General features: G+C 44.3%; 1 protein-coding gene across 1 annotated transcript in view; it reads left to right on the top strand.

Moving 5' to 3' along the window:
- Window positions 1-20,205, top strand: part of CLEC19A (C-type lectin domain containing 19A) — a 21,931-nt gene extending 1,726 nt beyond the window's left edge. The window contains exons 2-5 of the mRNA XM_008051832.2: window positions 10,398-10,563; window positions 16,037-16,130; window positions 18,684-18,816; window positions 20,126-20,205. Coding sequence (XP_008050023.1) covers window positions 10,398-10,563; window positions 16,037-16,130; window positions 18,684-18,816; window positions 20,126-20,205 — 473 coding nt within the window. The remainder of the gene's footprint in view (window positions 1-10,397; window positions 10,564-16,036; window positions 16,131-18,683; window positions 18,817-20,125) is intronic.
- The last annotated feature ends 4,505 nt before the right edge of the window (window positions 20,206-24,710 follow it).

Genomic DNA, 24,710 nt, shown 5'->3' with positions numbered 1-24,710 from the left:
GGGGGGGGGGGGGGAAGAAAAGAAAAGAAAGAAAGAAAGGCCTTATAGCCCTAGATATTGCCAAGTATAGTTCTAAACAGTTTTCATATATGGATTTATTTAATCTTCACAATAATCCTAAGGCATAGATACTATTTTTCATCTCTCATTAAAATAACTAATAATGAAATACCTAAATGGAGATTCTTATAAGTCCAAGTTACTAGGCTGTGATAATGTTGGGGTGAATTTGAACAGTGGGGTGATAAGGCTGCCAGATAAATATCAGTAAATCATTTTTTAGTGTAAGTATATTCCAAATATTGCATAAGCTATGCTAAAAATTACTAGTTGTTTATCTGAAATTCAAATTTACCTACGTATCCTTTAAAAAAGAAGTCTGGCACCCTTAGTGGCAGGGATCAGGAGTGGTCTTAGTTTCTTTGAGCAAGCATCAGGAGTTTTAGTTCTGTCTTAAACTCTATGAGTGTCTTAATTAGCTCAAGTTGCCATAGCAAAATATCATAGACTCGGGGGCTTAAGCAACAGATATTTATTCCTCACAGTTCTCGAGGCTGGGAAGTCCAAGATCAAGGTGCTGACAGATTTGGTTTCTGGTGAGGGCTCTCTTTCTGGTTTGCAGATGGCTGCCTTCTTGCTGTACCCTTACATGGCAGAGAGAGAGAGAGAGAGAGAGAGAGAGAGAAAATATGAGAATAGAGCATTCTGGTCTCTTCCTCTTATAAGAGCACTATTCTATCATGAGGATAGAACTTCATCTAAACCGAATTTCCTCCCAAAGGTCCCACTCCCTGTACCATCACTTTGGGAGTTAGGGCTTCAACATATGAAACAGGGGAGGAGGACACAGACATACAATAATATCTTTGCATTCTTGCTCTTGGTTTTGGTTTCCTCACTGGTGTAATGGACAAGTAGGAGAGAAGTTGAACAAAATATCCTTGAAGACTGCCTTGTATATCCCAAGATCTTGCCTTTCTGTCGAGAGAAAGTGGGAAGAGGCTGAGACTGTTTGATAGTAGGAACAAATGGAAGTTTTCTCTCCCTCACTAGCTTGTGCCCATGGAGACTCTCTGAGCCTCAAGTTTCCTCACCTAGAAAGTGAAGATAATGAGGGTACCTACCAAAGAATTGGGATCTTCAGTAAGCACTTGAGAAATGAAAAGTATTACTATTATCATGTCTGTCACTACAGTTGTTGGTGTTATACTAGAATTGGCCAGGATACACATTTTTCTGTTCTGACAAAAAACCTTCATCATAGAAAGGAACTTCCAGACATCACTCTGCAACCCCACTCTATAGATAAGGGGACTGAGACTGTGTCAATCCCCAAAACCTTGGAGATCCCAGAGTTTGGGGTTGGAAAGGAGGGTCCTAGAAATCCCCTAACCCCATCTCTTCCATATCATAGCTGTGGAAACGGAGGCTACAGAGGTCAATTGAGCCAGTCATGGTCATCATTGATCCAAATGAAAGTTCTAGGCTCCCCACATTCTCAGCCCAGCAGAAAGCCCAGTTTCAGCCTAAGCAGACAGATCCTCCAAAGGAATGTTATCTCCACCGAGATAGAATGTGTAAGGATGAGAGTATGGATTGAGTGTATGTGAGCAGGAGCATGCATGTTGAAGTCTACTAGGGAAGATTTAGGGACCTCCATGAACTCCTGCAGACTGTGAAGGTGGAAATAACCCCAAAAGCCTTTCTTATTGAGGATGGGCTTGATTTTTCTTCTTCTTCTTCTGGATATCCTAGTCTTTAGGTACAAAGCACAATAGGGTACTGGTCATTCCTTTCATTACTCCACACCTTTCATTATCCACCCCCTTGAACATGCAAAAACACATAAATAGTGCAACTCAGCCACACCTAGGTTTGTTTTTGAAAAAGACCTTTAGACACCTCTGAGAGACTTGGGAGGATTTAGCCAGACTAGATAATTTCCCCAAAACCTTTTTTCTGAACCTGCCTCTGATCCCATTGCTTAAACAGATTAATGAGTGTAAAGTGCTCAGAACAGTGCCTGGCACCTAGTGAGAGCTATGTAAATATTTGTTATTATTCTTCTTTAACCAGCAAAATATTTCTTTTTCCTGGTTCCTGAACTCAAGAGCTCTCTACAGCAGAGGAAATTATGGTGAAGTGTTTGAAACTCAGAACCTGCTTCTTCTGCAGGGCTTCAGGGATGCTGATGGGGAATGAGACAAGTTCTGTAGTTTCATCTTCTCCTCTCCAAGAACCTGACATAGCACTCTCAGCTCTGGAAAGGTTTTGGGACCCAAGTTGTTTCTGCTGTAAAAATATCCAATGTTTACTAGAATGCCCACCTATGAGCCAGGCAATGGCTTCCCTGTGAAGTAAGCACTATGACCATGCCCACTTCATAAATGAAAAAAATTGAGGTACAAGCTGAGTTTCCCACTGGAGTCTTCTGACTCCTGAGTCCAAGCTCTGAAGTTGGAGCACAGAGGCCTAGAAAACTGTGACCTTCCCTCCTAGAGTACCCAGATCCTAGAGTGCTTCTGGGACACTCTGGTCCATTCCCACTCCTCCTCTATGGTCACAGAGCACTCTGTGCATACTTCTAGAATACTTAAGACTTTATGACTCTTCGCCACATATATGCTCCTCTTTCTGGACTGTGAGCAATCTGAGGGCACAGACTTTAAGCCATACAGGCACCCAGAAAGCATTGGCTTATTTGCCTAACTAATTAATTGTTGAATTTAGTGTTTCATATATTTATGAAATGAGGAAACCAAGACCAGGAAAAGCTGTATTCTAGAGGCACAAGATTGTTTAAGAGTTTCTGAATCTGCCAGACTTCAGCCTCAATCCTGTTAGCCACTTGCTAGCCACAGGAGCAAGTGACTTAGTTGTCTAACAAGCCTCCTACTTGTCCAATGATGGGTGAGGAAACTGAGAACCTCAGTTTTCTCTGCTGCAAAATGGGGATGATACTGATACCCTTTCCTAGGTTGGTCTCAAAGAGTCACATACTAAGCACCCAAAGAATGGTCTCTGATATTAGCAATATAAGAAACTGTCCAGTGCTTTTTCCTTCTGTATCATATAACCTCAAGAGTGACTTAGAGAAGGGACAGCAAAGCTCCAGAAGGAGAGACCTGGCACCACCAGTTCCACTTCCCAGAGACAGGGCTCATTGAGGAGGTTCAGCTGGCAGGAGGACTGGCAAGATAGCAGGAGGGTGGTGAGGATGACTGAGCCCTCCCTACAGCCACCTTCCAGGTCTGCGAGACACTTCCTTCCAGCCCCTGGGAGCGTCCAGGGCCCAGTAGGGGGATTGGGCAGACATGTGTGGCCCCCAGTGTCTCCCCACCCCCTCCTGGCTGAGTCCCAAGGCTGATATGGGCAGGAGGCAGCAGGGTAGTGCATTCGTGGGCGGCTGGGTGGGCGCCAGGGGAGCGAGCAGCCAGATTGAGTAGGAAGGTGACAATTTATTCTTTTAAAGAGAGAGAGGAGGGGAGGGGGAAAAAAGGAACCCTGAATTCCACTGGTGTGTTTTCTGTCCCTAATAAGCTCAGAGCTCCCAATTGCTTTTACTTCTACCCCAGCTGGGGGCCTTGGTGTCTTTTGGTGCTGCTCATTGAAGTAAAAGACCATGTAGTTTGGCCCCCTGGTTTCCAGGGCAACAGGTCCCTTTGTGTGTCTTCTCTTGCCTCTCTGCCTTGCTTCCCCTCCCCCACCACGAGCCTCAGCTCTTGCCTCCTATCCCTCCCAAATTCCAGCCGCGCTAAACCAGTTCCAATTTTCCAAATGTGGCATTCTGTCTCACACCTCCAAACCTTTGCACGTGCTGTGTCCTTCACCTGGAGCACTCTTTTCCTGACTCTTATTCATCCTTCAGTTCTCACTTGAGACATCACCTCCTCTAGGAGGCCTCCCGATCTCCAGGTCAGGATTAAGTGCCACTTGTAGGTGCTTCTGTGGCAACACTTTGTATTTCCCCCATCTGGGAAGCAAACTTGTGGTGTCCTTTGTGATCATCCGTGGGCTCCTTGAAGACAGAACGAGGCAGCTGCCAATTCAGCCAGGGCAGCAAGCAAATAACCCGTTTCCAAAAGAATTGAGGGGGCTCCTTCCTCCAGCTTCCACTGGCATGACACATATCCACAAATTACATATTAATGACATCTCTATATCTGTGCTTACATTGTTTAACCTTGGTCTTCTTGGACCATAAGACCCATGAGGTCAGAGTCACATCTGTGTAGCCTGCCACGGTATCTTCTGCTTGTAGTCAAATGCCTGAGACCAAGTGGGTGCTCAAATAGTACTTGTTGAATGAATAAAGGAATGAGTGAAGGACCAGACCTTCGAGACTGAAGTCAAAAGGAAATGGGCATAAATGTAGTAGGAATCTGTAGGGCTAGAGTCAGGCAGCCTGGCTTCAAATCCCAGCGAGGAGCTGTGCCATCTTGGGCAAGTTAGTCAACCTCTCGGTGCTTTGGTTTCTTTGTAAAGTGGGCGTGATAATGGCACTACTTTGTGGGATGTGTGAAGAATGAATGAATTAACACGAATAAAGCATCGAACACAGTGCCTGGCACACAGTACATGCTGAGTAACGGTTGGATTGGCTCGGGTTGTGGTGTTGCCATGGTTACCTGGCTGTCATGCTACAAAGCTATAGAAATCCCTCCATAAGAGACAGATTAGCAAAAGCTGGTTTGGGGTCAGGTTGCTGAAAGGCCTTCTATGCCCAGTTTCTAAAATCCCAGCGATGAAGACATCGGAGAGGGTGTGGAAACACTGGGTAGGTTGGAGTTAATGATCGCCCTAGCCCAACCAGCGCTCCTTTCTGCCTCCCAGGTCCTCCCAATTAAAGGCCTTTGCCTGCCCAGGTGGAAAGGACGGTGATTGAGCAGTGACCTGTCACAGCCCCATTTTCTGGTATGTTTCACCCCAGGCATCCATAACCACCATTTGCTTCGTGGAGAAAATCAAAGGAACCAGATGTGGGGAGGGGGGATGAAAATAGGTCCGGGAGCCCGTTTTCCAAACTGGAAGGAGCATGGGGGGTGGGGGACTTCCTACTGAAATCTACCAGACTGGAGAATCAAGGGCCCTTCCCCATTCTCACCCTACCTAGCCCCCTTCACTTAGTTGATTATTAATTCCTCTTTGTCAGGTCCTAATCAGGGAGTGAGTGAATGAATGAATGAATGAATGAGTTGCAGGTTCCATCTTTCAGCTGGTACTGTGGACTGCCGCTTCCCAGATTTTCACAGGCATGTGAATCGCCTGGGGGGCCTCACTAAAATGCGGACTCTGATTTGGAAGGTCTGGGGTGGGACTTGAGAGTCTGCATTGCTAAGGAGCTCCCAGGGAACACCAAGATTGCTCTTCACAGCAACTGTCATGCTAAACAATCTGGAAAACCAGGATCAACAACCTGCCTTCAGGGCTTGGTTAGAAAACTCCAGGAGTGCCATCCTAGCATCAGGACTCCCAGTCTAAAGGCATCAGGACACAGGGACAGCCCACACTGCCTTCTCATTGTTTTCCCAAAAGGCTGGCCACAAGAAGTGGTGTTTGATTCCCTACATGTACACATATTCATTCATTCAAAACTAGTCATTGTGCACCTAATTATGTGCACCAAAGCACCAGTGGAAGAGGGACAGTCACAACGGTTGCTGACAAGGGGAAGTCAACACTGGAAAAGAGTTCACAAGAATGTGTGGAAGTTGGAGTGCAGGAGGTTCTTGGAGCATTTCCCAGTGGCTCCTACCCCAACTTCCCCAAAGAAGTCACCGTGCAGTGGAAACTTTAAAGGAGAAACAGCTGGGTGTGGTGGTATATGTCTGTAATCCCAGCATTTCAGGAGGTAGAGGCAAAAGTTTTGCCTGAGCACAGGGGTTCGAGACCTGCCTGGGTAACTTGGTGAGACCTCATCTCTTACAATAAATTCAAAAATTAGCTGAGCATAATGGCGCTCACCTATAGTTCCAACTACTTGGAAGACCGAGGTGGAAGAATCGCCTGAGTCCAGCAGGTTGAGGTTACTGGAGAAACAGAATTGGTTGGAGTCAGGCCAAAGGAAGTATCTGCAAAGGTCTGGACATGTGTTTGAGAAATGGCAAGCGCTTGAGCTAATCAGGACTTGGGAGTTAAGAGGAGGCGAGAAGAGGCAGTTGAGCAGGTCTTCCTGGAAGAAGACAGGGCAGGAAGCGTGGAGAAGGGAAAGAAAGAAAGGAACAAATGGGAGAGGTGTTTAGAAGATGGACGAGACAAGGCTTGAAAACTGATTGGATGTGAGGAAAAAGGAGAGGACCGAAAGATGATTTTTGGCAAATTATCTAACAGTGCTAGAAACTTCTGACCAATTCCAGCCAGTTCTTGCCAATTTTGTAATCCCATCTAGTCCTAGCTACAGTACCTGATATCAAATAAAACACAGAGGTAGAGTAAATATAATGGGTATCCCAAGTTGGATCTGGGAACAACAAAAAAAGAGAAAACCCTGAAGAGAATCTGTTTTCATTAATAATATTGTACTCATGTTTATTTCTTAGTCTTGTAAGATGTTGACATTAGGGGAAACTGTATAAAGGATACACAGGGACTCACCACACCATCTTTGCAACGATCTATGTTTAAGTGTATTCCAAAATTCCAAAAAGTTTACTTTTAAAAAGTAAAGGAAAATAAACAGAGGTAGAGGATAAAAAGGGCAGAAACTTCCAGATCAGACAATATGGTGAATTAGAGTACACGAACCCTTCCCACTGTCACCATGTGGGAGGGAGCCCAGGGGCCAGAAACTAAGAGAGAGAAGAATAAAGTAGTGGCACATCCCTCCTGAGCCCTGGATGGCATCAGCCTCGGTAATGCAGAGGCGGGTTTTAACACTTGCACAGAGGCCAGAGGCAGTGTGGCTCTAGTCTGCAATTCCACACTTTGGGAGATCAATGCAGGAGGATCGCTTGAGGCCAGGAGTTCAAGACCAGCCTGAGCAACATAGTGAGACGTTGTCTCTGTAAAACATTAAAACATTAGCTGGGTATGGTGGCAAACCTGTAGTTCCAGCTACTTGGGAGGCTGAGATGGGAAGATCACTTGAGCCCAGGAGATCAAGGTTGCAGTGAGCTATGATCGCATCACTGCATGACAGAGCGAGACCTTGTCTCGAAGCAGACAAACAAAAAGCCACACAAGGGTAGCAGGTGAAGTCAGAGTCATCTGAAGCAGGGACTTGAGACTGGAATCCCTCCTTAGAGCAGAAGCTCATGCAGAGTTCTGCCTTCAGTGGAAGGAAGACCAGAGGAAAGAATCCTCCTACTATCAGAGAGAGATGGCAAAGAAGTTTGCTTCATCCTAAACTCAGAGAGAAAAGTGCTAGACTTCCCTTGTGAAGTGTTCTTTGACCCATGTCGTTACTTTTAAACACAATGTTAAAACAATGTCTTCAGTGCTTTTGAGTCATGGATTTATAATAGTAATACATTTTAACCCTAAAAATAGAGAAATAACCCAAACCATACTTGTAGTTAGTTGTGTGGGCTGAGTCTTAATTTTTGTTAAAGAAAATACAGATAGGCTAAGAAATGTAGATGTTTGCTGTGATGTTTTGTGTTGCTTCACTATGGGATTATTTTACATTTTTGGAGTCCCGCCTTCCATCTAGGGCAAGATTTCTCAACCTAGGCACCACTGACATTTTGTGTTGGATCATTCTTTGTTGCAGGGAGTTATTCATTGTTGGATGTTTAGCAGCATCCCTGGCCTCTGCCCACTAGATGCCAGTAGCATCCCCTTCTGCCCAGTGGTGACAACCAAATATATATCCAGGTACTGTTCAATGTCTCCAGGAGGGGCAAAAATCATCCCTCACTCCTCAAGGGTGACCAACCAGTTTGCTGGCAACTGTAGGGATGCCTGGAATGTGAGACTTCTGGTTTCAAAACTGGGATCGTCCTGGGCACCCTGGGATGTGTTGGTCACCATACTTCCATCTCTAATGTGAGTATCTCAGATGCCAAGTAATCTTGGGGTGGAGAAAGCGGTTTAGTCCCTGCAAATACTGTACTCTGGAATCATTGCAGCAGCTTCTGGACCAATTTAAGCCTAGTTCTCGCTGACAAGAATCTTTGGTTGCAAGTGCTGAGTGGAAAGAAGATGAGAATGATGTGCTGCTTTTCATCTATGCTAAGAAGAATCTTCTGCAAAAGTAGTCCCTAGGGAGTGACCCTGTTGAGCCTCTCTGTGCAGTAGGCAGTGCCCACAAGTCCCCACAAAGAGCTCAGCCATACCCAGTGTTACTAGGGGTCCTTCAACCCTCTCAGCCAATGCCACTTTAAGGCATTGAGGTGACGTCCACCTAAACCAATGCTCTCCATTGAGAAAGGAGGGGCCTGAGACTCAGAGAGGGGTGGGAACAGGCCAAGATACTGTGCCCACTTGTCTCCCTAAGCAGAATTCTTTCCCTTGGCCATGGACAAGAGTGTTAAGAGCACATTCTGAATCTACTTGCTCCAGTTTGGATACTGGTGTGTATTGAAAGATGGTTGTCTAGGATTGACCAGGAAGGGTGGAATTAGCCAGGATTGATCAGCACAGGGGTGGGGGAGACAGTTGCTCTGGTTAAATGGGAAAGTCCATATCTCTGCCCAGCCCTGGGAAACATGGCCTGGAACCTGCCTGCCTAGCATAACTCTCCAGGTTAAAGCAACTGTCCCTTTCTTTCCCCAGAAAAATGTACAGAGACACACACATGCCCACACACACTTTTGATTTTGCGTTTGATTTCAGGTGATTCACTGGAGCCCTGAAATTCATCAACCCCAGTTATAAAACCCTGAATTAATTGTCAAAAATCATACTATTACACAATCCATATATGTTAAGTACTTGGCAAATTTACTTGTCCCAATTCCTGGTCCGGCAACCCTATGAAGTAGGGACTATAAAGGCGTTAACCATTCTTAGCCCTGCTGATTTCCCATGATGATGCATCATGTGGATTTTGTACGCAAAGACTTTGGAGTCAAGAGGACTGGGTTCAAATCCCTACTCTACCACTTACATGCAAGATGACCTTGGGAAAGTCACTTAATCTGTTTGAGCCTCAGTTTCCCTGTATGTGCTTGGCACATCATAAGTGCTTGATGATGTATACTATATTTTTCCACAAGCTCAGCCAGCCACTATAGTGGCTTAAAAGCAAATATTCCACAAAAGGGTGGCCTTCACCCATCCTTGGGTGGGTATCTGCAAAAGGAACCCCAGAGATCAGCTAGTTTGACAGTTGAGAAGGGAAAGACTGTACTAGCATCTCATGGAGGATCAGGCACAGAGCTGGGACTAGGACCCAGGTTTCCCAACCCACCTCTAACAAACCACAGTCTGTCCTCATGGATGAGCCACCCAACCTAATTTGAGGAAGGTTCTTGGCATGCCTGCTGCCCCCTGCCAGTCATCCTGATTCGTGGTTTCCAAAGAAAGCATCTCCTAAGAAGCCTTCAGAGGGACTGAGACTTGAGAGGTCTTTATTGTCTCAAACCTGGGTGTTTTAATTCGTTCCTTTTCAGAATTAAGAACAAATCCTGAACCCCAGGAGTCCGGCAGGCAGAGGATATAAATAGTCTTGGCTATAGCTTGTCAATAAACACGTGGGCAAGTGTGCACCCTCACCAGATAGCCGAGAATTGCAAATCGAAACAAGAGACCATTTTTTGCTTATAAAATTTGCAGATCACTGTGGAAGTGATAACACTCAGTGCTGACAAGGGCGGAGTGTGATGAGCACTCTCAGACATTACTGTGGGAGTATAAATTGCTTTCAGGAGGCAATTTAGCAAATTGTATCAAAGCCTTAAAAATCTCTGCTTAGAAAATCATCAGAAATACCGAAAAAAGCTTTATGCACAAAGCTGTCCATCTCAGTATTATTTGTGATAGTTTAAAAAATCAGGAAACAATCTAATTATCCCAAAATAAGAGAATGATTAAATAAATTCTAGGAGGTCCACCCAGTAGAGGATTCAAGAGTTATTTAAAACAATGTTTACAGAAATGTATAATGACACTGGAGACAGGTTTATACTCTTTTAACTTTTAGAAATCAGAATACTGACTGGCATAAGAGCACTACGTAATCACAGTTGCATCTTTAAAAATCACTGTGTACAAATGTGATAAGAGAAAACAAATATTGCAAAGTATTAATATTTCTCACATGTTCTATGATGTGCATGTATTGCTTTTACTGTTTGGTAAAATTTAGGTACGTGTGTGTTTCTTGGACCTCTAGCACAGAATTGTATTGATCATAATGGGACACGTTTTGCTTTCATTCTTGAAAATATGTACTAAGTTATGGAAACAATGTCAGCATTGCCAACCTTCCCAGTCCATTTCCTCTCTGTCCCCAGCCCTGCCAGAGTTGCCCCAGGTTTCCCTGTGCCCGCTGTTCTGGATGGAGTTCAAAGGCCACTGCTATCGTTTCTTCCCTCTCAATAAGACCTGGGCTGAGGCTGACCTCTACTGTTCTGAGTTCTCTGTGGGCAGGAAGTCCGCCAAGCTGGCCTCCATCCACAGGTGAGTAGGATATCCAGTCCTCCATAGTCCAACTAAGCACCCTGTTAGGAAGGGAGTGGAGAACGGCATTTCTCTTTGGTAACGGAAGCTACATTTTTTTCAAATTTCAATAGCTTTGGGGGTACAAGTGGCTTTTGGTTGCAGGGATGAATTGTATTGTGATGAAGTCTGTGCTTGTAATGTACCCATCGCCCCACTAGTGCACATGGTACCCAACAGGGAATTTCCCATCCCTTGTTCCCCTCCTAACCTCCCTCCTTCTGAGTCTCCAGTGTTCATTATGCCATTCTCTATGCCTTTGCAGACCCACAGCTTAGCTCCTACTTAAAAACGAGAACACGGACTATTTGGTTTTCCATTTCTGAGTTACTTCACTTAAGATAATGGCCGCCGATTCCATCCAAGTTGCTGCAAAAGATGCTATTTAATTATTTGTTATGGCTGAATAGTATTCCACAGTGTGTGTGTGTGTGACATTTTCTTATTCACTCATCAGTGACGGGCACTTAGTATCAGGGAAATACACATTAAAACCACAACATAATGTGGGAATAACACACGGACATTTATTTGCTACATGTTTCGTGTCCAGCATCACATTAAATCTCCCTCAAACCATATCACACAGGTCTCCTCATTCTACAGATAAGAAGCCTGAGACTCTGAAAAGGCATACTTACTCAACTTGCTCAAAGTTATACCACCATGAAGTGGGAAAACTGGGTTTTGAACCTGTGTAGGTGGATTCCATGGCCTCTCTCGCAAGGCTTCCCTCCACATCCTGTGTCTCTGAAGCCCCAGCCACACTGACTGTCTTGAGGTTCTTCAGTCTGGGCCAGCCCTTTTACTCCTCCATACCTTTGCACACTCTGTTCCCCCTGCTAGGAATTTCCATCCCTATTTTCTTGCCCATGTAAACATCTCCTCAACCACCAAAGCAGCTTTGACAGCATCTCTTTACCGAAGTCAGCTCCCGACTCCCTGGCACTCTAATCATCCTTATTACCCAGCTCTCCTACTTGTTTTCACATCTGACTTCCCTGCTGGTTTGTGAATTCTTCAGGAGGTGGAATATGTTCCATTGGCACCCAAGCTACAAATTACAATCTTGCCTCTGTTCCTCAAGAATCTCAGAGACTAAGTTGAAAGTGCAGTTTGTTGTCTCTTTTTTTAAATGTGTAGAGTAACTGAGTTTTGTTAAGAATTAAGAAGGGAGGCCAAGCACAGTGGCTCATGCCTATAATTCCAACATTTTGGGAGGCTGAGGTGAGAGGATTACTGGAGCCCAGTTCAAAACCCAGCCTGGGCAATGTAGAGACATTGTCTCCACAAAAAATCAAAAAAGTAGCTGAGCATAGTGACACATGCCTATAGTCCCAGTTACTCAGGAGGCTGAAGCAGGAGGATCACCTGAGCCCAGGAGGTCAAGGGCTTGTGATTGTGCCACTGCACTCCAGCCTGGGCAACAGTGAGATACTGACTCAGAGAGAGAGAGAGAGAAAGAGAGAGAGAGAGAGAGAGAGAGAGAGAGAGGAGAAAAGGGGTCCTTTATCTTAGTTTCTAAATGAGTCTTGAATCCATGCATTTATTCCTCTAACAGATATAGTGAACACCCACTCTATTCTTAGTGGGACTGAGCAATACACAAAGATGGTCAGGGTCCAACCAGGAACCACTACAGGTACTTAAAATAGAGACTTTAGTACAGTTCATACACAAGCATTACAAACTCAGAACTTGCTGGAGGGTGGAGAGGCAAAATAGAGACACACCATATCAGGAGCCAATTCCATGCCTCAGCTGGAGGGCAGGCCAGTCCTATGGGAGCTGGAGCCATTGAGGGGAGGCAGCCCCTGCAGAGACCCCCAAGCAGAGAGGGAAATAAATACCCTGGTTTCTCCCTCCTTCCCATCCTCTAATGGCTTAGCTGTGCCTCCCATCAGCTGGAAGCTGACATGAAGACCTGGGGAAAACATCCTTCTGGGTCAAACTCCCAGCACAGCACAGGACTGGTGCTTATGAAGACGAATGCGATAAACTCTCAAGGAATTCCCAGCCTAGAGGAAAATGCCATATATGTAATAAAAAGCTAACATAGAAGTGATTCCAAACCAAGGTTTTGCTTTGGCCAGCCCTTATGGTTCTTACAACCTAGACCCTGGTTAACCGTGCATTAGAAGGATGCCAGTGAATCAAGGGTTTCCAGCAAACCTTGTCCCAGTTCCAGTTCTCTTCTGACACAAATTCATCTTTCTCCTCTTGTAACAATTCCTGGTATCTGTCTTTCCCTCACACCAACATTCTCCCCCTTTTCTCTCTTACAATTTGTTTCCCTGCTTTGACATATAATACTTCCCAGAAAATACATAGAAAAGATAAATCTGAGCAATGTTTTCACCTGTTATAAATGGGTTCAGTTCTCATAAAGCTAAGCAATAGGGTAAAATTTCTGATTTCACCTTGTCTTTGAGGTACAATGCAATTCGATGTAGCATTTTCTCCATGCTTTTCCATCTTGTTATTTTCCTTCATAATTAAGCACACAATCAGCCTATGTGCATGGAACATCTGATTGAAGCTTAAGAGTCTCATGCTTTCAGCTTACCTAATAATTTCCATCTTTGTTTCAAGCAATGGTTGAATAGAATTAAGGTCATTTGATCTCTACTTCTTATTACTTGCAGCAGCACCTTGGGCCTTTCTGTTTTCCTGTTATTTTGATCAGATATGGGGAAAATGGAATAAAATATTCAAACAATTGTCCCAACAGGTGCCGTAAAACAAAGATGATGGTCGTGCTGGAATGACTAGACTGTGCTCTACCCATGACCACTCAGAATGCATGTTCAGCAGTAGATAGGAAAGACCATGATGGAGCCATTTGAGGTTGTCATTGCTCACCCAGCTGGGTAGAGCCAAAGTCAATGATCATTGGACTGAAGAATGCTTTGTCCCTAGAAATCTTACCACTTTCATTTTGGACAGAACAAGCGCTCACAGAGTGCCAACATTGAATACAGCCTGGCATTGGCGTGGGAGAAGATGCCAAACAGAAATGAGATGTGATGGCTATCCCTATGTCCTTGTGGCTATTTGGGGAGACTAGACTTTGAAAATGAAGAACTGGACCAAGCAGCCAGCCGCTGGGACATGGGGAGTAGAACAGGGACTTTGGGCAGTCAAGGGTTGGATAGAGGATGATCATGGAAGCATGATCATGAAAGCATTTCCTGGAAGAATTGGTCCAGGATCAGGTTCTCGAAGGATAGGGAAGCTTGAGGGATGAGGACAGCAGATGTTCCAAATGAAGACAATCAATATGGGCATTGATTAAAGGCATTAGAGTCAGGCAGTTCTAGATTCTAGTCCCAGCTCTATCACTTCTACCTGGTGGTCTTGACCAAGCCATATAAACTCTCCAAGCCAAAGAGCCCTCAACTGGGAAACAGCAATAATCACGGTGACCTTTTAAGGTTGTGAGGTCTTAAAGGTGATAAGGCAGCTGAAGTTCTTATCCAGTGCTTAGATAACTCAGTGCTCAATAATAGAAGCTGTTATTATTCTATTCGTTGTAATTCTAAAATTCTGCCTTAAGGAGGTCAGCTTTTTCCTAGCATTTTCATCAGGTCATTTTTCTGAGGACAAGTCAGCCTTGCCTCACCCTCTCTCCTTTCTTCCTTTCCATTTTCTCCAAGAGTATTTGTTAAGTAACTTCCTGGATGTGACTGCTTGGAGCACTGTGTTGAGAAGGGTTCTGAGTGCAAGAATTCTAAATGCTGCTAATCTGCAATGAATTAGCAATGTCTTCACAAATACAACATCAAGAAGTGTAAATATGTGTGCTTTGATTTGCTACCAATGCCTCAAGTGAAAGGAAATCTAATGGGGGCATTTTAGACAAGATGGCAGCCATCAGAGAGCAGTCATCTGGAGGAAGCTAATGGGAGCAGATAAACCCTTGGGGCAATGTGACGGGTACCTCAACATAGACCTGTTTTGAAGTGAGTTATGTATCCAATGTTAGATCTTGGGCCAGTTATTATTATTTTACAATAACATATTTGGCCTCCTTAAGTTCACCTTTTGGTGGTTTGTGGAATCAATAATGGGAAGCCTTTGTTCAATGGATCTGTCCATTAGGCCCATGACAATTTGTGTGACATGTGCCTGTCATTTGTCCATTTACACCCACATCCCTTCCCCACCCACCTAACCTCTTCACATGGCCTTTTGCAGGCTCACTGACATCAGAGTCTTGGGTGGGCAATTATCCTGGTCTTCCTTCAGGGTTTCCAGTGTAGCAGCTACAAGTCTCGCACCCATACACAAACGAAAGGAAGCAGTGGTGAAAACTGGAGCCTTCTCTATACACCTCCCTCCTTTCATCATGGAGGGAACTATTTCTAAGATGTCCCCTAAAGATGTTCCCTTATATCAAACTGGTCACACTTGGCCTTGTGGCCAATATTAGCTGCAAAGAAAGTTGGGAAAATAGAATTTGTTTTTCCTAGGTTATAATGTAGGCAATGGGTAAGGGATTAGGAGCAGCTGTGGGATAGACAATCAGTAGTATCTGCCCAAGCATTGATATGTTTGGTGCAAGAATTAAATGGGTTTATGCATGTGAAACACTAAGCATAGTACCTAGCATGTAATCAGGGCTCAAGAAACATTTTAGTGATATGATGAACATCTCTATATGTCTGTTGTCTGTCATCTATCTATCTGCCCAAACATCCTTCCATCCATCCATTCATCCTCTACTCATCTACCTCCCCACCCCATTCATCTATTCCTTCATTCATCGATTCACTGATCCATCTCTATGTTTTTGTTGGTTTTCGGCAGTGGACTGTCACCAGAGTCCTCCACTGTTTTATTTTGTTGGATGAATTATGCCCCCCACCAAAAAGATACCAATACCTTCTAAGGACTGTGGGCTGTTGACTGCAGGGCATAGTTTTGCTGAATGGGCTATGTGATTTCAAGCCTAGAGCTGAATTTCCCAGGAAAATAGAGATTTTGGAGATAGTATGTGAAAAAATATTAGGAGAGAGAAAAATGTATTAGGACTGGTCATGTAAGGGGGGCCTTTGAGAGAGAACAGAATTGGCTAGTGGAGATTTTCATTGAGTTATTTGATACAAGCAATGCAATGTAAATTCCTTTCATTGTCTCCTTCATGATATTGTCTGTGTAATCTACTTCTTTCACTAGTGATTTTGAGATGGATTTAAATGTTTAGGGATGAATAGTGGAGTCCTGTTTTGAGCTAACATAGGTCAAATCCAAAGGTGCCCAAGTCTGGAGATGGCAACATATGGACAACCTAATTAAAAATGAAAGGAGGATTACATTGTATCCTTTTTTTACTCTGGTCAGGGAAGGTTAACAGAGATTGCTTTCCATTTTCAACCCTATCCTGTGAAAAGAGACAGTGAGGAACATGCTACAATATTTCTTACATTTGCAGCTGGGAAGAGAATGTCTTTGTATATGACCTGGTGAACAGCTGTGTTCCTGGCATCCCAGCTGACATCTGGACAGGCCTCCATGATCACAGACAGGTGAGGAAGCAGGGGTCATCAGGCTGCTTTGAAAGTCCTAATCACAATTCCATCTGGTTAACAAACCTTTCACATCGGTGCTAGGTCATGGCTATGCACACAGCACACAGAGAGGAACCAGACACCACATGCCACAGCTGGAATAGGACACATGTGTGAAAGATGTCTGATGGTGTCCCCTAAGTAATGGGAACATACAGCAGGGTCAGAGAAGGCCTCTGCCTTGGGTTCTCCAAAGAACAGACACCCAGGTGTGCAAGAGAATTTTGAAGGGAAATATCTGTGAAAGAGAAAGGAGGCAGGAGACACAAGTAGGCAGGGAAGGCCTTCAGACAGTGATGGGGTTTGAGGCTGTTGAAGGGAGAGTGGGGAGGAAGGACTGGCTAAGAAGAGCCTCAGGTCATGGCACAGTTCTGAGAAGGTCTTGGCCAAGCCAATGGGGAGTCCCCAAACAAAGGATGCCCAGGACAGGAATCCCACATTGGGCAAGAACGGGCCTGCACTGGTACTCCTGACATGCTGTCACTGATGGGAACAGCCTGGAGGAGGCATAGTCTGCCTGGGAAAGTAATGATGGCTCCAAAGGGGCAGACACATGTCCTCAGCATGAACAAGGAGGTGAGTCCAAGGTAGCAGGAGCGCTGGAGCACTGTCAATCCTGCTCCCTGCAATTGAGACTTCCACAGGTGATCTGAGTGGTGCCTTTCCATGGCTGCCTCAGCCTCTGTGGGTAAGAAACATGGAAGCTAATGTTTGATGGATAAATAGGAGTCGGCAGCAGTAGAGCATTTCAGGTAGAGGGAACAGCATGAGCCAAGGTCCTGAGGTAGGGGAGATCATGGTACATTCAAGAAAGTCAACAAAGACCATTGTGGCTGGAGTGCAGAGTGAGGTGGGGTGGATGGAATAACGGCAGAGAATAAAGTTGTAGAGGTGGTTTGGGCCAGATCTCAGACCCTGCAATATCACAAACTTCACCTGGAGATTTGGTTCCCAAATTTTTCCTGAGCAAGCGTCATACTAAGTCCTTCTTTTGCCTGTATGTTTCTTGCCCTGCCACTTACTGGTTGGTAGGTGACTTTAGGCAATTTTTAATTTTATTTCATTTTATTTATTTATTTTAAAGAGACCGAGTCTCACTGTGTTGTCCAGATTGGTCTTGAACTCCTGAACTCAAGCGGTCCTTCTACTTGAGTCTCCCAAGAAGCCAGGATTACAGGTGTGCATCACCACACCCAGTTTAGGCAATTTTTAAAAATTTTATTGAGTCTTAGTTTCTCTGTCTGTAAAATGGGGATGAAAATAATAGTGATTTGTTATTTTAAAAATAAATGAGGTAATATATGTAAAGGGCCTAACGTGGTGCTTGGCACAATATAAGAGCTCACTAAGCACAATGCAAGTTGCTCTTAAGGTAGCAGAAGTAACTGCATGGCCAGACCCAACATCAATATTTTCAAAATCAATAGAATTCATCTGGCAAGAACCTAATAGACATTGTAATTTTTAAAATGCTAAAATTTCCATTTATAACAGCAACTTTAAAGTTGGAGCATAACCACATTTAATCAGAGTTTAAGGAATTTGTATTACAAGACCTACTGATGATAATATCAATACAGGAAAGGGGCTTGTCTGTTTCTTTCCTTTGCAGCATCAGGCACCTGCACTACGCACTGTGCTAAATCCTTCACATGCTCCAATTTGCTCAGCCCTCATAGCAACTCTCCAAAGGAGATGTCAACTCCGTTGTATGGGTGTGGAAATTGAGGCCCAGAAAGGTCAAATAACTTGCTCAGGTTGCAGAGCCAGGGGGTGGGTGGAGATAGGGGCTCTCGCTCGGAAGTAGCATGCTGTTCCCGTTCAATGGCATGGGCTCCATACGCATCAGTGCTTTGGGGACACTTTCCTAAAGACTCAAATAAGTGGAGAAATGTTTTTTGTTCCCGGATGTTGTTGCAAAGATGTAGGTCTTTCCACAGTTAGCTTTCACATTTATCGCAACACCAATCAAATTCCCAACAGGACTTTTTTTTTGCAAGTGGACAGAGGAGTTTCAGTTTCTACATCAACAAGAAAAACGCAGATTATTTAGACAAAAAGAAAAGAGCTGAAGAATGACTCCCACCCACTGGCTAACTATAGCCATTAGCATCTTGGGTACTGGAGTCAGGTATACCTGGGCTTGAATCCCAGCACTAATGCTTATTAACTGTGTGATTTGGGGTAGATTAAGTCTCAGTTTTCTCATCTGTAAAATGGGAGTGGTGATACCTGTTTGGCAGGATGGTGAGAATAATATGAGTAAAGTGCCTGGCATGGCCCATAATAAGCTCTTAACAAGTGGCAGCTAGTAACAGTAGCAGTGACAGCAGTGGTATCCGATTAGCAGCAGTAATATCAGATAGCAGTAGAATCAGTGAGATCTTCTGTGCAGAGGCGTTAGATATGGAGGTGCTAGAATGTTACCCCTGAGCTGCAGCTTGCTCAGATGCCTGATCTTCCTCTGCTTGGTTTGTTGTCTTGTCTCTGGGTGGAATCCCCCGCCCCCAGGAAGGGCAGTTTGAATGGACTGACGGCTCATCCTACGACTACAGCTACTGGGATGGGAGTCAGCCAGACGACGGCATCCATGCGGACCCAGAGGAGGAGGACTGCGTGCAGATATGGTACCGGCCCACCAGCGGTGGGTACTCCTGAGACCAGGGCTCTTGCAGGGGTACGCCACGGGTGCGAGGAGGTGCGGAGGCGCTGTGGATAGCCAGAGACTGGCAACAGGTTCAGCACCACGGAGAGCAATCGAAATCGCTGTGGTGTTCGGGGCATGGCCGTTCTCTACAGTGGATGTTTTAAATAATATTTAAAAGTGTATTGTTGGCACATAGACTCTGGCTTGGATGTAAATACGTTAGAGATAGAAACATGAAGAAAAGAAAAGCCTTGTACAGAGAGTAGTCAAGGGGTAGTGCTTCTGTGTCAGCTTAATTGCACCAAAGCACAAGCTCCCACCACAAAATATTAGAACCTGAATATTAGAACCAGGCTACACCTGGGGAAGCGTGCAGGTGTAAGTAGTAAAAAGAGTGTAGACCTGAGTTCAAATTCTGGCCCTGCTGCTTTCTAGCTCTGCAGGGAATGTTTTCCTTCTCTGAGATTCTGTTTCCTTTTCTGCAAAATGGGCTTAATAATTGTTCCTTCTACGGGGATGTTATGGGGCTTATAGGAAGTGCAATTGACCTACCACTGTGGCAAGAGCATGGACTCTGGAGTTGACTGCCCTTGTCAGAACCCCATCTCCACTCCTTATTAATTGTATTGCCCGAGGTGAGTGCCTTAACCTCTCGGTGCCTCTGATTCTGCATCTTAAAAATGGGGCTAATGATGCTTAGCTCACAGGGTTGACAAAAAAGAAGTGAACAAAAAAGAAGGTAATTTATGTTATGTGACTGCCATGCTTAGTGCTTAGTGTGTGTATTATCAAGTAACAGTCTCATTGTTAACAACATCATTACTCCTCATACCAATCTTAAGAAACAGAAACAACCAATATTCCCATTTTGCAGATTAGGAAACTGAGGCTCAGAGAAGTCGAGCAATTTGTCCAAGGTCACACGGCAAGCAAATAATGGAGCTGGATTTCAAACCTAGGTCTACAGAACTCCAGACCCAAGTGTTTAACTGCTATTCCCTCTTCGCTCTGTTTTCTTTTCCTAATTAGAGGAGGGAGGTATGGAACAGCTTATTGTCCTGGGAGCCATCCTGGTGCCTGGTAGCCAGAGTTGGGCCAAGTTTCCGGATGAAGTTTGTGCTCTTATCCATGGTGACAAGTCAAGATCAACCTTATGAGAGAGTAGGCTTGTCAAGTATCAGCAAAGAAAGGCTGCCAGTAGACGGGAAGGCTACTGAAGAGGGCTTTTACTCCAGTGGAGTGGTAAGGCTACTTTTATTGTGGTGGATGGATCTTCACCCAGATTCTCTGCTTCTTTCCATCACAGCTCTGAGGTCGTGGAATGACAACACCTGCAGCCAGAAGTTCCCCTTTGTCTGCAAGGTCCCATCCCTAACCAGTCATTGATGCAGTCTTGCCTCCTGGAGTGAGCTCGCCTCTAGCATCCACTTGTAGCTGTACCTAGTGTAGACCTGACACTGAATAAATGTAAAACACACATGGGAAGGAAATCTCTCAGACAGAGATTTTAAATAAGCAAATCTTAATTATACAGGGTGGTCACTTGGCCCAGTGACAGGAAGCCCAACTTAAGTTGGCCTAATTAGTTTTAAAAGGAGGTACAGGGTAGATCTCTTGACCCAAGTAACAAATATTCAGGGGCTATTCTGGATTCAGAGTTGAATGTCATTAGCCTGGTCACATCCTTAAAGCAATCATTCAGCATATGCTGAGTGGCTAGGCCTTAGCCACACATCCTTGGGGCAGGATAGAGGTGGGAGTCAAAATCATCTGAGGGGCTAGGTGTCGGGAAAATGGGAAGATGGTCAAAGGGTACAAACTTTCAGATGAGTAAGTTCTGGAAACCCAACGTACAGCATGATGACTATTGTTAATCATATTATATTGTATATTTGAAATTTGCTAAGACAGTAGACATAACTATTTTCACCAAAAACACCGGTAAATATGTGAGGTGATGAATAGGTTAATTACCTCAAATGTGGTAATCATTTCATGATTATATACATATATCAAAACATCACATTGTACATTTTAAATATATACAATATTTATCAACCTTACCACCATAAAATAAATAAATAAAACTATAAATGTGTGTAGGTGTGTGTGTGTATAAATACATACATACCACATGGGCCCAAAGAAGAGGTTTGCTCTCCAAAAGAAAACAGAAATATTACCAGAATCATAAATTTCTGATGAAAATGTAAAACAGTAAAGTCACTGTGGAAAACAGTTTTCCTCAAAAAGTTAAACATAGAATTACCATCTGACCCAGCAATTCCACATCTAAGTTTATACTCAGGAGAACTAAAAACAGGTATTCAAACATAAGTGGCCATAGCAGCATTATTGATGATAGCAAGCATGAAACAACCCAAATATCCATTAACAGATGAATAGATAAATATGGTGTGTGCACACAATGGAATATGATTTAGGCATCTAGAGGAATGAAATACTGATATAGACTAAAACCTGAATGGACCTGGAAAGCATTATACTGCCAGCCACAAAAGACTGCATATTGTGTGATTCCATATATAAGAAATGTCCAATTACAGTGGCTCAACCTGTAATCCCAGCACTTTGGGAGGCTGAGGCGAGTGGATTGCCTGAGCCTGTGGGTTCGAGACCAGCCCAGGCAACTTGGCGAGACCTCTTCTCTACAATAAATAAAAAATTAGCCAGGTGTGGGAGTTGAAGACAATTAGTAGTTCCAGCTACTTAGAAGGCAGAGGCAGAAGAATTGCTGGAGCCTTGCAGGTTGATGCTGGAGTGGCCATGAGCATGCCACTGCCCTCCAGCCTGGGCAACGGAGTGAGACTTCAACTCAAAATAAATAAATAAATAAAAAGAAAGAAAGAAAGAAAGAAATGTCCAGAACAGGCAAATCTATGGAGACAGAAAATAGTTTAGTGGTTGCCAGGGCATGTGTGGAGGGGAAATAGGATGCTGATGGGTATGGGGTTTCTTTGGGGGGAGAGTGACAAAAGTGTTCTGCAATTAGATAATGGCAATGGTTGCAAAACATTGTGAATGTCAAAGAAGTCACTGAATTGTACCTTTTTTAATGGTTAAGATGATGAATTTTACCTCAACTTTAAAAAATGTTATTAGAAGAAAGAATGCATGCCAGGCAGGGAAAACAATAAATATTTATGACTAGAAAGAGACTTGAACAGGGAAGCAGGAGACCTGGGTTCCATTTCTGATTCTCTGAGCATTATTTCTGCTTTGATATGAACTGGGGTGGGGGACTTAAAATCTGGGCCTTCAGTACCAGTAAGAAGGCAGAGGAAGAATAAAATACACACAAAAAAAAAAAAAGAGAGAGAGAGACACACAATTGACATTTGGTAATGTATGCTGCGTCTCAGATTTTGCAAGAGAATCCTTCTGAAAAGGATGTTAAAATGGGACTTTCCTATTGCTTCAGAATTGGTTTTGGGGCCGACAATCGAAAACATCAGGTACTAATTACCTCTCATTCTCAAGAGCAATGAACAAATGAGGCCAGTCAACTACCCTTAGAGCACACATAATGGCTTGCAGAACTGGCTTCGCTGCAGTCAACCACATGAGTGGGAGAAGGCACAGGCTGGGAGCCTTGGCCTTGTGGGGAACATAGTGTCAACAATGAAAAGAGTTTTCACCTTCCCTTCCCATGGAAGTGGAAGGGATGACTTCTCTCCACTTCCAATGTCAAGTGAACAGAACTCCAAAAATTGCTTATAGAGGCAGGAGTTCCTGTGAGAAAGGTGGGCTGGCTTCTCACTCCCCAGGAGAATGCTGGCTATGCTGTTAAAACTGTTCCTCCCCAGTTCACCACTAGAAAAGAACTTCTAGTGGGAGTCAGAGACTTCTCAAGAATGCTTAATGCATTTATCTTTGGGAGTCCAGGGGTCTAAGGAGGGAAAATTTCCCTCTAGCCTTTTATGTTCCTTTCTGGGGACCTGTGAATTAAACTGACAAGTGATAGATTAACAGAAGAAAAGGCATTCAAATTTTATTGATAGTTTTACATGCACAGGAGCATAACAGGAAAGAAGTAAAAACCCAAAGCAGTAGTTAGACTTGGGAACTTACAAGAAAGGGTGATAAATTGTGGAGAAGTAACTAGACAAAGGAAAAGTTGGGAGGGTTGGATTTCTACAAGTAGCAAATTGTGGGGAAAAGACAGGGAAATGGATGGTAGATCAGTGTTGTTTAGAAGGGTTGTTATACAGACACAAGTCATTTCCAGAGTCATTCATCCTTTCTTGGTATGGGAGAAAGGCATACCTTTACAAATGGACATCTATGTCACACTTACAAAGGGAAATGTATGCTCTTGTTTTGGGCAAATGTGGGGGACAAGGCAGAGAGCACTTCCTGTTTCTACCATTTCTTTCTTTTTCTTTCTTTTTGAGTCAAGGTCTCACTCTGTCACCCAAGATGGAGGGCAGTGGCATGACCACAGCTCTCTACAACCTCAACCTTCTGGGTTCAAGTGATCCTTCTGCTTCAGCTTTCCTGGCATGCACCACCACACCTGACAAGTTTGGTGTTGTTTGCTTGTTTTAATTTTTGTACAGACTATGTCTTGCTATGTTGCCTAGGCTGGGCTGTTTCTGCCATTTCTTAATTGTCTTCAACTCAAAATAATCTTTATGCCAAAGTGCATACTTTAGAATAGTATATGTTGATCCTTTATAGGGACATTCATGAACAGATTCTGATGATTACTGGGATCCCAAGTTAGGAAACTTCCTGGAGTTATCCAAAGCAGAGAGAAGAAAGAGAACAGTAGTGAGTGGTCCTGGAAAGAAAAGAATGACCACATGGGCTTGGGATGTTTCAGAAGAGGGCTGTAGTGTTCCCCTGGTCCCATGGGAAGAATCACAGAGGTTAGAGCAGCTACGCTGTGCCTCAGCTGCCCCATCTGTAGAATGAGCACAGTAAGCATCTATGTCATTGAGGTCAGAGTTCAATAAAATAATGTATGAGGAGGTTTTGAACAATGTCTTCACATAGAGTTATGTAAATTCAGTGTTATTATTGTATTGGTTGGCAATTGCCACGAAACACCATGTCATCACCAGCCCTCCAAAACTCCATGGCTTAAAACAATCATCATGTATTATAACACATGCATGGGTCAGTTGGGGTTTGACTGCTCATCTATGCTGGGCTCCACTGGGCAGCTCCATGTCTCACTGCAGATCTCAAGGACAGTTAGAGTGGCTCTGCTTCATTTTCTTTGGATGAGTGGGCTAACTGGGGCTTGCCCTTCTCATGGCAGAGGCACAGGGGGACAATCAGAAACAGGAGAGGCCTCTCAAGGTCCAGGCTCAGAACCGGTCAGTTCTGCCCATGTGCCACTGACTGAAATAGTCACATGGCTAAACCCAAAGCCAAGAGGTGGGGGCGGGGAGAAGGGGGCGAACACACTTGCTCACTGAGGTCATAGCAAGAGTGTAGATGCAGGGGTGAAGAATCAAGACTAATCATTCCATGTTACACAATTGTCAGAGAAAGGCAGAGAATACAGGGCTGCCCATGTGGCCATTGTGCCAGTTGATATCAAGGCCAGACAGGATTGGAGGGACCAATGACCAGTAGAGGCCCAGAGAGACCACACTGCCAGTCTCTAAGGGGGGGTCTTCCATGATGGAGGAGGTCTGGGTGAAATGGAACACTTCTTGAGAATAGCACATACACCATCTACTGGAAACCAACTCATCAGAGGTCACCATTGAATCCAGATGAAGTTGAAGGGAGGCCAGGAACTTCTGCACCACTTGCAGGAGATGAGCTCTGTAGGAAGACATCTGCCTTCTCCAGTCCCCTTTCTAGCTTGCAGCCAGAGAAAGTGGTCTTAATAAAGGAAGGAAGGGCTGGGGTCC

This window comes from Carlito syrichta, unplaced genomic scaffold (assembly GCF_000164805.1).
Source record: "Carlito syrichta isolate Samal-C Ts95f unplaced genomic scaffold, Tarsius_syrichta-2.0.1 Scaffold237200, whole genome shotgun sequence".
In the NCBI taxonomy this organism is placed as follows: Eukaryota; Metazoa; Chordata; class Mammalia; order Primates; family Tarsiidae; genus Carlito; species Carlito syrichta.
Note: the sequence above shows the minus strand (reverse complement) of the source record. Positions and strands in the feature narration are given on the sequence as shown.